Source organism: Haplochromis burtoni, unplaced genomic scaffold, assembly GCF_018398535.1.
Source record: "Haplochromis burtoni strain Fernald_Lab_line unplaced genomic scaffold, NCSU_Asbu1 Contig_174, whole genome shotgun sequence".
Taxonomy (NCBI): domain Eukaryota; kingdom Metazoa; phylum Chordata; class Actinopteri; order Cichliformes; family Cichlidae; genus Haplochromis; species Haplochromis burtoni.
Window position 1 is genome coordinate 1095382 of NW_024582535.1, and position 14360 is coordinate 1109741.

General features: G+C 40.1%; 1 protein-coding gene across 5 annotated transcripts in view; it reads left to right on the forward strand.

The window, feature by feature from the left end:
* Positions 1–14360, forward strand: part of LOC102311183 (CAP-Gly domain-containing linker protein 4) — a 66115-nt gene that overhangs the window by 34949 nt on the left and 16806 nt on the right. For 4 of the 5 annotated variants that reach the window (XM_005933850.2, XM_005933849.2, XM_005933846.3 and 1 more), the window contains 5 exons: positions 6494–6629; positions 7122–7253; positions 11918–12013; positions 13214–13396; positions 13514–13648. In XM_005933850.2, coding sequence (XP_005933912.1) covers positions 6494–6629; positions 7122–7253; positions 11918–12013; positions 13214–13396; positions 13514–13648 — 682 coding nt within the window. The remainder of the gene's footprint in view (positions 1–6493; positions 6630–7121; positions 7254–11917; positions 12014–13213; positions 13397–13513; positions 13649–14360) is intronic. The other variant, XM_005933851.3, reaches the window with a different exon arrangement.

Consider the following 14360-nt stretch of genomic DNA (forward strand, 5'->3'; position numbering starts at 1 on the left):
AGTGATTAGCTGAATTCAAATAAGTCCACACTTCTCCATTTATAGGGAGAAAGTCTAAAATGAGCTGTCTCTTAGCAGCAGCGAGTCAGTATATTTAAACAAAGCTCACTAATGCAGGGCTCTGTCTTTGCTTTTTCGGTTTTGTGCTGGAATATGATACTAACTTTGGTTTAGGGGCTTCAGTCAGCCTTTTTTCTACTGAAATCGAGCGTCTCTTTAACACTTACTGTAATTTTTTTCCCTTTATCACTTTGTAAATTTGCAGGTCACGTCTTGCCAGTATTTCATATGCTTTCACAAACTGAAGCGAAGTTGTAGCAGAAGTAATAGCTAGCTAGATTTGGTTGTATCCATCTAAGTTTGCCTGAAAATGAATACCACCAGGAAACAATTTGGAGGCCACTTGCAAGTCCACTTGGTACAATGGAAATTAAAGCCCTTGATAAGGCTTGACAGTGGGATGCTGTTTAAAACGATACGGTGCCAGTAGAGCCTTTTGTGTGTGCTACTATTAAATTATCAGCTCCTGCTGGTCCACAGACTGGAAACGCTGGAGTATCGATGATGCCGTGTGCTGTTTTCGTCTTAATGTTGCAATAGATTTTTCACCTGCTGTTACATTGAAGTCCAAGCTTTCTGCACATACCACAACGACACTCAAGACACTTTTTATCCTGATGGTTGTAAACACGGGACCTCTGGAGACACTTTAAGCAGAGATTAAACCGTCTGCATGGTTGTGCGTGAATCCTGTATACCGAGTGAGTTTCCTGTTCCACTGGAAAAGTCTGTGCTGGATGGAGTAGTATGAAGAAACTTTGAATGATATTTTGTTTAGAGTTGGGTTATGTCATCGTCTTAAAACCAGGCAAAGCAGAAGGATGGTATTTGTGTTTGTCATGTTGATTTTTAAATGAGAGTTTGATGTAACTGTATGCTTGAGAGATGCTTGTTTTCTTTCCTCTTTGCATCCTTTTTGTTTCACTTGGTTTTACTGTGTGTGGGGAGAGCGTCCTGAAGAGTGGAGGAGAGACAGGTGAGCCATTTCATGTGGAAATAGACTGAAGGAGCTGGTAAAACTATCGGCCTAAAAAAAAAGAGTAAATTTTGAGGAACTAACAGTCACTAATTCTTCATCAATGCTCTCCTGCTGATAAAGCTTCCGTCTTTCTTTTCATGCTAGAGGCGAACAGAGTTATTATCGTTTTATATTTTAAAAGTACTTTTTATCATCTTTGTGTTGTTTTTTTATGTTTTAAATTAAATTAAATTAAATTAGTTTTTTGAAAATTGTTAGAAAATGTTTTTGGGGTTTTTTTCTTCTTTTTCTAAATATTTGAGTGGTAGTGTTAGTCCTTTTTGTTTATCATTATATGTAGGGTATTTGTTAGTTTAGGAATTTAATACAGCGCTTTTCGAAGGAAGTGATATGCGGCATTCCAAGTCTGAAACGGGTGCACCAAAGCCTAATCGAGCAGGTTTTGCTGACAGATTTTATCATATTGACAAAGACTAAAACTGAAAAGAATATTTGCTTTATGTTTTTATTTCCTTTTAGTTTTGTGGGTTTACAATATCATTTCAGTTAGTTCTGTATTTTTCCTCCAAAATTATAGTTTGTATTATTACTTTTTCCCCACATCTAGTTTTAGTTAGTGATGGCTATAGGGATTATGGTAAGGTTGGGCGATTTGCTCCGTAGTGCTCCATCATTTATCCAGCCCTCATAAGGTACCGTGTGTGGGTGAATGCTGAACAGCTGACGTGGTATTAAGACAAAATACTTGCTGCGTCTCTGCTTATTTACCTTTAATATATGATTCAACTATGTGATCCAGTTTTTTTTCTTCCTCTGTAAAATCTCTCACTTTTCTCTCCTGCTCTCTCCACCTTTCAGTCCCACCCACAGTATTTCATGTCAAACACCTGGTAGAAAGAGGAGTTAAGGAGACCGTAACTGAGGCCACGCCAATTATCAGCGCCCGAGAAGACATCGTGAACGCTTCCTGCCCATCCCGTGTAGATGTTAGTGAAAATGTTGGGAAGACAATGTTGGAGAAACGTGAACATTTTATTTGTACTGTATAATCTGCAGATTCTGACAGAAATCTGCAACTATCCTTTGAAGCACCGCTCCTCTAAAACAGCAATACGGATAATTATTAGGCTATTTGTAAATAACAAAATTGGGAAACGTAAAGTCAGAAACAAGTCTTTATATTAACGGCCATCAGTCAAACAATAGTGTTTGGTCTGGGTAGAAACAGAGCGCGTCGTGTGTGACGTCTTCTTTTGCGCATGCGGGCCGCTTTGAGGGTTCACACTAGAGCGCGTTTGCTGTCACATTTTATTTGTAGTGTGAACAAGCAGACAAAAAATCGGATTTGATCAAAAAATCGGAATTGAGCATCAAGACCTGCAGTGTGAACGTAGCCTGAGTGTCTCTGCAAATGCACAGTTACATTAAGCCTTAGCTTTAAAAAAATCAGTCCAGCAGTCAGAAATATCCTGCTATTTTATGATGGGTTGCTGTAGCCTCTCTACACACGCATTCATTTCAGAGCAGCACAGAAGTCGGGGTGTGAACCTGTGTGCGTACCCAGGCACACCTGTGTTGCTCGTGTGGTTTTGCAATATCTAATTATAATGAGGCAGATTCAATTTATTATAATACTCATATTAATTTAAAGCACAACTGGAGAAATTAGATTTTTAAAAATTGCCTTGACTGGCGTGCTATCGCCGCTCATTTTGAAATAAACGTCTGTCAGCAGAACCCAATTGGATGGTGCTGCTTAAGTGGATACACATTAACACAATACTACCACCACCACCCCAGTTAGTAATGGTATTGGTTATTGGAGATTTCTATGCCAATCAGAGAATAGAACAGATTGGCCAGGCCAAGGTTATTAATATCTGTGTACCAGTAATAAATGCACATATAGAATCTGTATTGCATTTACTAAGCAACATCTCCATCAATCCAACAGTCCAGGTCTTTATAGCATGGATCCCGCATCACATTAGTGCCATGCACCGGTGCCGTAGTCCATTGTAGCCAAAGTTAAGAAGCTTTGGTTACATTTTCAACCAAGACAAAATAATTTCCAGTTGCTAAGCAACACCATTTGGGAATCCATCAAGCACTCTCGGTTATGGCCATCAGATCACTCTGGCACATCATCAACATTCATCTGAGCATGTTCATCTCCGGTGCCTGGTATCAGTATTAGAAGTTTTACAAATGCATGTGCTCATGCTCTTTGTCTGCGAGTCATTCTTTTCTATTCACCGACTCTTACCCAGTCCAAGTTCACAGGCGGCAGTGTGAGCCGTACTGGCTGTTTCTTTGTAGAAGTGAGAATGTCTAATGAGTTCAACTGTAAACGTAGCAGCGCTGTAATTAAAAGCATTTATACAAAATCTGTTGACTAGTCACAGTGTAATTATACTTAGCATTTAAAAAATGCCCTGTCCTCTTTAGTTATTTTTTTAGTCATAATTCTAACACATACAGTGTAACTATAACGCAGCTATACAGCACACTGCATTAAGATAGAAAAGTATGGATGTTGAAGTGTGGGTGTGAGGAATGACAGATATATTGTGGGAAGGCATTAATTGGCAACAAATTGTCAAAGTACAGAAAAGAAAAGAAAAAAAAACATTGTCTTCATGATATAAAGAATATGTGGTGAAGAGTACTGTACAAGTAATGTCTAAAGGAAGAGGGGAAAAAATGCAACAAACCACCAGTTTAGGTGATTAATAATGGCAAAGCGGTAACAGTATGACACATAACATCACTGTATAATAAGTAAAAATAAATATACGGATGCAATTAATTCTTAACCAGTTAAGTAAGGCAGTATGGCAAAGATGCATGTACAGATTTTGGTCCTAAGGGGGAGGGCAAGAGAGTAATGGCATAAAAGCTCTGAATTTCTGTATTGTTGCCATTAGCTCTGCAGTGTTACTCATTAGCCTAATCAGTAACCTTGCAGTTTTGTAAAATAGGATTCATGGTACTGTGTTGGTTTCAGTTCTCATAGCTCTTTGGCTCCTCACAGGGAGAGTCCATGGGAATTCAACATCCAAAAAGCCAGTAGCACATAGCCTGACAGTGATGATGCTGTGCATAGTTGAATGTTGATTGGTTAAAAAGATGGCTTGGCTTGACCAGGTAATGCTGAAATAAAGACATATGAAACATCAAAGACCGAAAAAAGCACTGATGGTTAAAAAGGACAGTTACAGCAGTTTCAATTTGCTACAAAGAAGTCGTTTTTTCTTTTTTTGTGTGTACGCGTTTTCATACTTTGGCTCGGTCGCGAGAACAAAGTACTAAAAAAAAATCCACATTTCTTTTAACATTGTACAGTCTCCCAGTGACAGCATGTGAATACGTGTGCACAGCACCTACAGACTACCAATGCAGGACCATGCTGGGACCTTAAGCCATGTGCAATCCTTTTGAAATGAATCACACTTTTATAAGAAGGGTATTTAGCCCCATAGGTTAAATACAATTCATTTTTCTAATTGAGTTCATTGCACTGTTCAGCTCTGACAATTTGCTACATGGTGTCTCTGCTCTAAAATTAAATGAGGACCCCAGAAATCTTTCTCTTTGTGCTTTGTGTTTTAATTTGAAATCATCGGGCTGACAGCATGGGCCCAGTCCACCTTATGTGACCTAACAAAGCAGGTGAAAGACACTGAGTGCAGTGCCATGGGCACAAAATTACCTCACTTTATGGCAGTCATAGGTAATTCAACATCACTAATACTTAACAGCTTTTCCATTTTTCTTCCCCGAAGACAATTTTTTTTGACAGTTATGGGGTCTGCTCTGTACTTCTGGAACTGCATCCATTTCTCACACAGTAGAGTATTTACTAAGTTTCTTTGTCCTCATGCTGAAAGAGTGTCGCGTGAAGACGACCGGAGTAATGAAAAATGGCAAACAGTGATATATCTAATAGAAGGAATTAAATTGAGCTTTGTTAAATGGAATATCCTTTTTACTGCTCTAAATCTCAGGAGATCTGTTTCACAAACCATCCGTGTAAGCCATGACATTATAGCTGATGTGAGTTGCACGATTTGTAAGTTAAAACTCTTCAATTACCTCTTGCTACCTATTACTTCTTTCAGTATTACCTCTCTGCAGACACCTAACATCCAACATGATTGAAAGTAATGAAATTTAAAAAGTAATGAAATTTTTGCAGTGACACCTTTACCCTTGCACAAATAATCTTAGACTTCATAAGTAAAGTCCGTTTTATTTAAATACCCCTATACTGAATAAATGTGCCCAGTCTGTAAGGCACACGATACCCTTTATGGCCCCTTCTCATAACCCTTCCTCATTGAAGAGGGAGTAATGAGTGTGCTCAGACAACAAACTCACTGAAAAACAAACTTGGTATTTAAAGTGGTGCTGTTGAACTTTAAAAAAAAAAAAAATGATGTAGGCCCCATTACATCAAAAAGATTTGTAGTCATTCTTTAAATAACTCCACTTTTATGAAAGATATCTTAAAAATTGACTCTTATTAGATTAGGGAGCACCTTTTCCATTCTAAGGGCTCATGAGTTAAAATTGTACAATTTTATTAGGCCACGGGAGAGATCATGCTGAAAGGGTCGGTGTTACTGAAGTCCTAATACTTTTATGGAAGTGTGAATTTGTGAAAATAACCTGCAAACAGCCACTGGGGGAGTTTTTCTTGAGTCAAAGACGTCTGAATTTCTTGCATTTGTCTATGCAAGTAAACCCAAGCTTTAAGGTTTCTGACATTTACCATTTGATGAGTTAAAGTCGGTGAGTGTGGGAAGACCGTTAACATAAGTGATGTTGGCTGGCTTTAGTGCCCAGTGGTATTGATGGCAGCAGTTTATTGTGTAGTGGAGAAACATTAGAACAACGAGCTCCAGCTCTTCAAACTCATGTCTCATATTTGCAAACTGTAAGTAACTCTACCATCTGGGATTATACAATGTGCTTCAAAATGCATAATTTCATTTCAGTTTACTGCTGATTTTCTGTCATGACCAGCTTCTCTGTGAACACCAGATTTATGGTTCTTCGGTCTATGATAATGCAGTGGATCTGGCTGTATACTTAATCACCTGTGGGAGCTTACTGTTTTAGGACTCAGAAGTAAAAGCATTTGATTAATCGCCTCTTCTGATATTCTTAATGTGTACACACTGATGTACACAACTAGCCACCTTCTATTGCCCCTGTTCTTCTTTTTGAAGGCTCCTACCACTGTAGTGTGTGTGTTGTATGCTTTTCTCTAAGGCTGTACCAGGAAATACTTTGTGCCAAGTTGTGTGGTTTGCTAATCAAAACTCGTATCTTATCTTTAAGCCAGTGCTCAGAGCTGGTTCCAGTTCTTTTAGTGAATATTTTGTTTCTTATTGACGTTTTCCATATTTTCTATTTGACCTCCTGTGGTACATACATTTATTAACACAGGTTGGAACTCTGCGGTTCTGCGGCAGCACCGAGTTCTCCGGTGGCCTGTGGGCCGGAGTGGAACTGGACAAACCAGAGGGGAAGAACGATGGCTCGGTAGCAGGTGTTCAGTATTTCAACTGTCGAAACAAACATGGTAGGTCGCGCCCCGGTGCTTGAAAGCAAAAACAATGACACACAACTGCTCCCTTATTTAGATTAGAAACTTGGATTACCAACTGTTTAGGCTCTAAAAGTGTAGCTTTTATGTTTTGAGCCCATATTAAATAGTGTAATAGTACAAAGCTAACTTGAACGATCAAACAAGACTTTTTTATGTGTTCTCCTGCATTCAGACATGAGCAGCAACACACTAACTGCAGTTCACATAATAACATAATCGTTTCCTGGACCTTTTAAATTGTCTGGTCAGTTTTTCAGTGGCGTCTGATCTAACCATAGGAAATAAGATTTGACCTTTTGGCCAAATGTCAGTAAATTCATTCTGTTTTCAACACTTAAAATGTGTCCTGGCACAGAAAATCTCTTTCATGCTGCCCTTTTATGTATTTAAATTATCCTCATTCTGTGTCTCGTCAGTGATGACATTCTTACTTGGTTATGCTTAGAGCCTTTTCTACTTTTATAGGAATTTTTGCTCCACTGTCCAAGATAAGCAAACCTTTGGAAAGACATAAAACCAGCACTACAAAGAAGTCTACACCCGTGCGTCCCCCTCGTCGCATCGACCTGTCTCGGATTACTTCCAAGATTAACACAGGTGAGAAACAAGCGATAAAGTGTTACTGCTAAATTCAGATAATCAGTGTTGGGTCTGCAGTGCGCTTGATCTTGTTTATACAACCTTCTAATTTGTAGATAGAAGTCACAGCAGTTGAATGACGTGTCTGTTGAGCGAGCTTTGGTTTGTTTGTATGTTGTTCTATGGTTATATGGTTTTGTTCCTATGACTGAAGTTGTGCTCAGGTCCTGACAGACCTCCTTAAACACTGCGACAAAGACAGTGATGGTAGCGTTGTTTTTGAAATTAAGTCTTACCTCAGGATTTCTGCCATAAAATACTCTAATAAAAAAGGCTTAAATTGATCAAAACCTGAACTACAAAGATGGGGAGTCTGACTAGCTGGGTGAGCCCTGGGGCAGCGATGTGTGTGAACGTTTATTAGAGCAGGTGAAAAAGGTTTTACAAGGGCAGGCATTCCCTCATGCCACAGGTACTAATGTACAGTCCCCTGGATACTTTATTTCATATTAAAAAAATCAACAGAACAGTGCTAACTTCATAGAAAACAAATATTTTCAAATGACAGCATTAGTCATTTACACAGTTCCAAATACATTATTACTGAAGCCACTGACATTTCGGAGCCCTCTTACTTTAGGGGGTTTAGGACAGTTGAAACTGACTTCATTGCTACTCCATTGTTTCACTAAATGAAATGCACAATGTGTGATTTTGGTGATCATAATCCTTCTCTGTTATATGACTAATATCATAAACATTTAAAAGTAAAATATATTTGCAAATGGGAGTTTAATTTTTCAAAACGTAGAGGTAATAACATTCAGCAGCAGCATAATATTGCTGCTGCATTGACACTAAGCATTTATTTATTGGCAGATTTTGATCTATTAAAGACTGAAGGCAAAAACTAAATTGAATTCAATAAAGGTGAAAGACTGAGGGTAGTCCAAAAAAAAAAAAAAAAAAACTGCAATCAAGTCCAACAGCTCAGAGTGAAGTTTGGTTATTATAGTGTAGTTTCAGATGATGGTGCCCCTTTGTTGTGGGACCAGATGATTGCTGGTTCGTAGATGGAGCCCCTGGTTTAAATGATCCAAAAATCGAAGAAGTGGCGTTTCTGTAAAGAGAAAAAAACAGGTGAGCTTTAATGTTAGTTGTATTCATGGATTGATTAGTCAGTTAAAGTATTTGAACATTATAGTTTTCATCACTTAAGAAAAGTCAGAGCAGAGTAGTAATAAAGAGGCACTGTCAAGTTATCATAGTTGCCTCCATTAATATTTTCTTGCCAAAAAAGAAAAGCAATCCATATGTTTATTGGCTTTGCTTCTGTTTAGTCAAATATTTACTTGTTGTTTTGTAGATTTTGTAGTGACACACTCATTCAACATCCAAAATTGATGCCCCTACTGACGTGAGCACCTTTTAGCCTACTGTGGGAGAACTAACTCACCCCACAGTGTTCAGATGATGCCATCAGCTGCAGATATCACTTCAGCCTCTCTTTTGTGCTAAAAAATAGTCCTTCTCAACGTTCCTACCTGGTATGAGCCATGCCACTACATGGATGGATTTATTGCATCTGTGCTTTCATAGTAATCTTATTAATCTTATTCTGAATAGCTTGAAAAATGGATTCGGAACCAGTGCCAAAGGATAAGGCAAAAATTGCTGACTGCTGACATAACTTGGTGCTCTCAGTCTTCGGATGGTTCCTTACCGTTGACATTTGCAGTAAATGCGCTACGCCATTGTAAAAGCTGTGTCTTGGTATGGTTTTTGGGTTTTGCTACTCACGCGGCTTATAGCTGTATTGTTGTGGGTGGTGTAATACTCAGAGGTTTTGAAGGCCACTTGAACTGGACGTGATTGGAATTGCAGACCTGAGAGGCCTTTAGAATTCGGTGATTGATAGTCCAATTAAGCAGGATTTAATAACTATGGCATAGACAGGCTGGATAGGCTGGCAGCCATTCATCACAAAGTGCATGTGAGTGTTTTGTGTACCATGCAAGGCATGTGAGGCCATGTGTGTCTACAGCTTCATACAGCCCAGAGAACTAGACTAATTTATGACCACACACTTAGTTTTCAGGGCTTTGTCGAGCCACCTGTGTTACTGTCCCATTGGATCTGCAGTGCGGGCTGCTGGCTCGTGTTTATCTATAGATTGAACGGGTCTTTGTGGAACTGCCTTGTCTCGCTAACCTGGGGAGACAGACACGGCAGAATGCCAGGCTGGCCCCTCTTGGAGTGTGTCAACTGTAACTCAGGCCTCAAAGGGTGGTGAGAACATAGACAACTGCACAAAGCCACCGCCGCTTAATTCATAAAGCCTCAGTCTGTGCTGCAGTCTGCCACTTGAAGTGAATGCCACTATGTGTATGTGGAAGGGATAGATAGCTCTATCTACCAGGAGGTCCCTGCAAGCTAAAGGTCAAGTGACAAGAAATGTTTGGTATTCTGAGTTGGAATGTAGGCTCTTTTCTGCAGTTCAGAGGAAAGACACAAACTCTGTCTCTGAAGGGAGCATTTCCCAGCTCCCCCTAAATGTTAACTGAAATGGCAATCAATAAATACCAGGTTGATTTGAGATTTTTCTAATGACTTTTCAAAGAGCAATGTAAAACTTAAACACGGGCGTCCTGTTGGTGACTAGAAAGAAAAATGAGACAGTTTTATGTACCTGTTGAATCCTCATTAGAAATTAAATGTGTTTATGCACAGATGTTGGTTGATATTGTCTATTATAAACAAAGTCCCTCATGTTGGTAATATCCATACAGTCAGTTTTTAGTTTTAAAAGCCTGGAATTAGACTGTCAAGCCCCTGCCTTCGATTACTCCCTCATCCACAGTACACTGGATCCCTACTGTATGGCTCCTTATGCCCACAGGGGGGGTCGTCCCAAGTGGCTCATTTGAGCTGGGTTTAGCTGGGCTCAGGGGGGGAAGGCCTGACCACCAGCCGGTCACCAACAAGCGCACGCTCCAGGTCTGACTCCCTGTTGGGGCTGGGGTGTGTTTCCCCTGCCCAAAGTGTCTAGTTGCCTTTTTTTTCTCCTGCATGCATGTTTATTCCTTCTGGAATCCCTAGACGAGGTTTTTCAGGTGTATCCAACTGGAAAGAGACCCCTGGACACACACAAGGACACACTAGAGGGATCATGTCTCTCAGCTGACTTAGGAATATGTTTGTATTCCCCTATCAGAGCTGAGGGTCTGGATGGGGAGTTCTGGAAATCTCTCCTTAGGCTGCCACTGTGACCCAGGCCTTGATAAGCAATAGAAAATGGATATGTGGACGGAGAGCGGTGTAATCATTATGATGATATTTTCCCAGACGGATACCACACCATAAAAATAACAAAGTGTTGAATAAAGAGCAGATATATTTAAAGTCAGCAAACGATATAAGAGGCTTAAAATTACAGTTTGTTGCTAAAAGGTTGTTAAAACACAATTACACGTACTTCTGCAGGAAATGCTGTTTTTCTGTGTTGAATCTGTCTAAGATTCCTTTTGAAGTTCTTTGGTGTTCACTGTCATTTAGGCCTTTGTGTGCACACAAGTGCTTGTCTCAGCATGTTTGTCTGTTTTTTGTTTGTTTTTTTAAAAAAAATAATTTGATTGTGTGTCGCAGTAAATGAAAAGTCAGCTTCAGTATTCATGTATCATTTATACTCTGCAATGTCATGCTGTCCCGTATTTGCATTTCTTCACTTCCCTCCGCGTGCCTTATCTTTTCAGTGTGGCATTTTTGGCTCTGCCTTTAACGCAGTGCTGCACTGTGTGTCTTCATAGACTCCTCATTTAAAATTCTCCTCATTTAAAATGCTCCTTATTTCCTGTAATTTGTTAGACTTCATAAACTGCCCTTCTAGGGCTCAAATCAACAAAACCAAATCTTGGTCGACTGAAATCTTACCTACTCTTCAACCACTTGATTTACCATCGGTGAGGGTGGGTGAGGAAAAGTTCACGCTTGACTTTTTGGTTATTTGTTTGAACAAAGTGCAGTCACACTAGCAACCAGGAAACTAATTGACAGCTGGTGTCAGTTTGTTTGGAGCGGACTCAGAGTACAAGTTCAGTTCATTTGAACACTAATTAAGCAAGTTTTGGCAAGTTCACAGTTTCAACATCGCTGCCTCTTCTTCTTTTTTTTTTTCCTCCCTTTTGCGACGGTAGATTATTCGCCCTGCTGCCAGAAGTAATGTGGGCTATTGATGCACCACTTTTCTCCACATGGAAGTAACACTGGCAGCCGAAAATGAGAATTTGGTTGGATAAGAGCATATCAACCGGTCGATCTTGAGACTACAACCCCGTGTGTTTTGCACAGGGTTTGCACAAATTGACCCGACATTTGTCCATTTGGAGGGCTGCTTTACATGCAAAGAGCTCCGACTTTGTTGACAAAGTTCCACCTATGTTGTTTTCAGTATAAGTGCTTTTTTTGGCAATCAGGTTGCTGAGGCACGTCCTTAAACGGATACAGTGTGACACCAGTGCAGATTATTCAGTCAGATTGATGGGTTCCTTAGTTCAGCCAATTTAACCTGTCTGACTAGACAATCTTACTACAATTTCCAGCTGTCAATATGGCTTTTATTTACCAACCTTGCTATCTGATGAATAATGCTCTTGTGTCTCTTTTGTGTGTGTGTGGGTTGAAAGGTTTGTCTCCTTCTGTTAAAAACACACCTGATAATCAAAAAAGTGCATCTGGTCCTCATCAAGACACAGAGGGCGACACCTCAACCGTAAAGACAGGTACTGGAGTTATAGCTGAGCTGGCTTTAATGCACTTCCTATCTGAGAATGTAGTGTGGGGATGTATTTGAGCTTCAGCAGAAGCTGGGGGAATTGTTCAAATCCCGCTTCCTCATCTGTGTCTGTACACCTTAATACTTGAATCCAGCATCCTAATCCATCTGTGTCAGTGTCTCTTTAAACAAAGTACTGCCCCATGTGAATTAATGCGATGCTTTTAATAAACAATTGTGTATAATGCATAAGCAAGTGCTGCATAAATTCCTCCATACAGTGTTCTCTGTGCATGAAGCATGCACAGAGAAATGACAGAAACAACAACTGTCTTTTCTTTTTCTTTTCTTTTTCTCTTTTTAAAATCAGTGCTGAGACAAACTACCCAAGGCTGACAATTGAAAACAAGTTTTGGGAAAGGCTGACAAGTTTCTCTCACATTTCTTTCCAGGTTTCAATTACTTTGTAGCTGAATCTTCCCTTCTTAAAGCATTCTGGCACTGATTTAATCAATTAGCTTCCAAGAGTCGGGCACTTAATGAACTAATGGCCTGTGAAGGTCTGTGAAAGTTAAAAGCTTAATGAGGTCCAGCGTCCAAATAGCTTCTTAAGAGCGAAATCCGGCATCCTCGTCTTCCATGTCATTCCCCAGTGTTGGGCGGGGATTAGCATGTTGCCCTTTAGTTGGAGCTTGGTAATGGTACATGCAACTGCAGAAGACTGAGCTCATTTGATGTGTGCTACCTTAGATTGATGTGATGCTGCTGCTTAGTTGTTAGGCAAAAAAATAATAATAATAAAGTGGTAATTGCCAAGATCCTGCTGCTGTAGGCACTGTCACACTTGGAAGAATAAAATGGAAAATGAATAATAGACTGAGCTTCATTATCTCAGTGGCATTAGAGTTACTGATATAGGTCCAAATGGAGGGATGGTGGATTCATTATTAAGAGGAGAAGCAGGCATTTGGTGCCGTGTGATTTTTAGATAAAGTGGATAATAATGTAGACAGCTAATGTCCCAGCTAAGCCTAGATGCAACAGTTGATAAGCCATTTTGATATATGAGTAGCGTGTGTGTGGCAGTATGGCTGTCTTGGTGTGAATTAATTATTAATGTGAGCTATTGAGTTTGCTTTGGCCATTTCATTAGATTTTTTTGAGGGGTTCCTTCTCTTATTTTCTTGTTTCTGCATTGCACCCACAGGCGTCCTCTCCCGCTCTCTCTCCTCTTCGTCGTCTTCCCTGGACTCTCGACAGGGACCGGGCGCTCGACCCCGTCCGCTGCCCAGGCAACGGCTTCCTGCCAGGCAACGAAGGGAGCGTGTTTCCCCGAGTCCCAGAATAACACCTTCACCAGCCCTCCGCTCTTCTGCTGGCACCACTGCAGGTCTAATAATCTCATAGTACTGTATTTCATGATTTCCCATCATTAAGCAGACTCAGCCGCGTGAAATTGAGAGAAATGATGATCAAAGCTAACAAATGGTTTTCCTCTTCCTCGCAGGTTTTCGAAGCCGAACCCCCTCAGGCAGCAGCTCCCTGTGTGATGGCTCTGAGGTGCGCCTCGGGGAGAGGGTGCTGGTAGTCGGTCAGAGAACTGGTGTGGTCCAGTTCTACGGAAAAACTAACTTTGCTCCAGGTCGAACACATTTTCTCAAACACATGTGCTCTACATAAAAGATGGGTTTAGTTTGTATTTTGTGAGATCGCAGTTCAGCAAAATTATTAAAGGTAGATATCATTTAATACAACATTCATTGTTCGTCTTCTAAATTATAAACCTGTTAGTGTCATAATAAATGATAAAGCAGAGCATGATTTACAATGTGGCTAATTTGTAAGTGACAAGTCGCTGAGCATACAGTGTCCTTAGTTTCTCAGTCCAACCCATCCCTGGATGGAGGCTTCAAAGCAGGACTAACCAGTGGATGATGTTATGATGAGGCTATTATTCAGCGTTTGATGCTGGCATTTATCACATCAGCTGCAAAGCACATTAATCACATTCTGATATTATTAAGAAAAATGTCTTTCTCAGCTTATTAACTCATCAGCTTTATTCACAAATTGTAAGATGCAAATTAGTGTGAACTTTCCAGTGTAAATGATCAATATTCTCAATCAATGTTCCTGTGGTGCGAAATACCTTCGCTGTGTCAAAGGTGACTGGCATGGCCAGGATGCGCGCAAGATGTTGTGCGGTGACACTGCCACGACGCATTAGCTGACGCATTTTATAGAAGCCAAGTCCGCCTGTTTAGGTGGAGAGGTTGAGATGCTCGCTTTGGATTTTGGATTTAAATATAATGTCAAGGGTTTTTTTTATTTATTTGTTTGTTTTTTTTAAACAA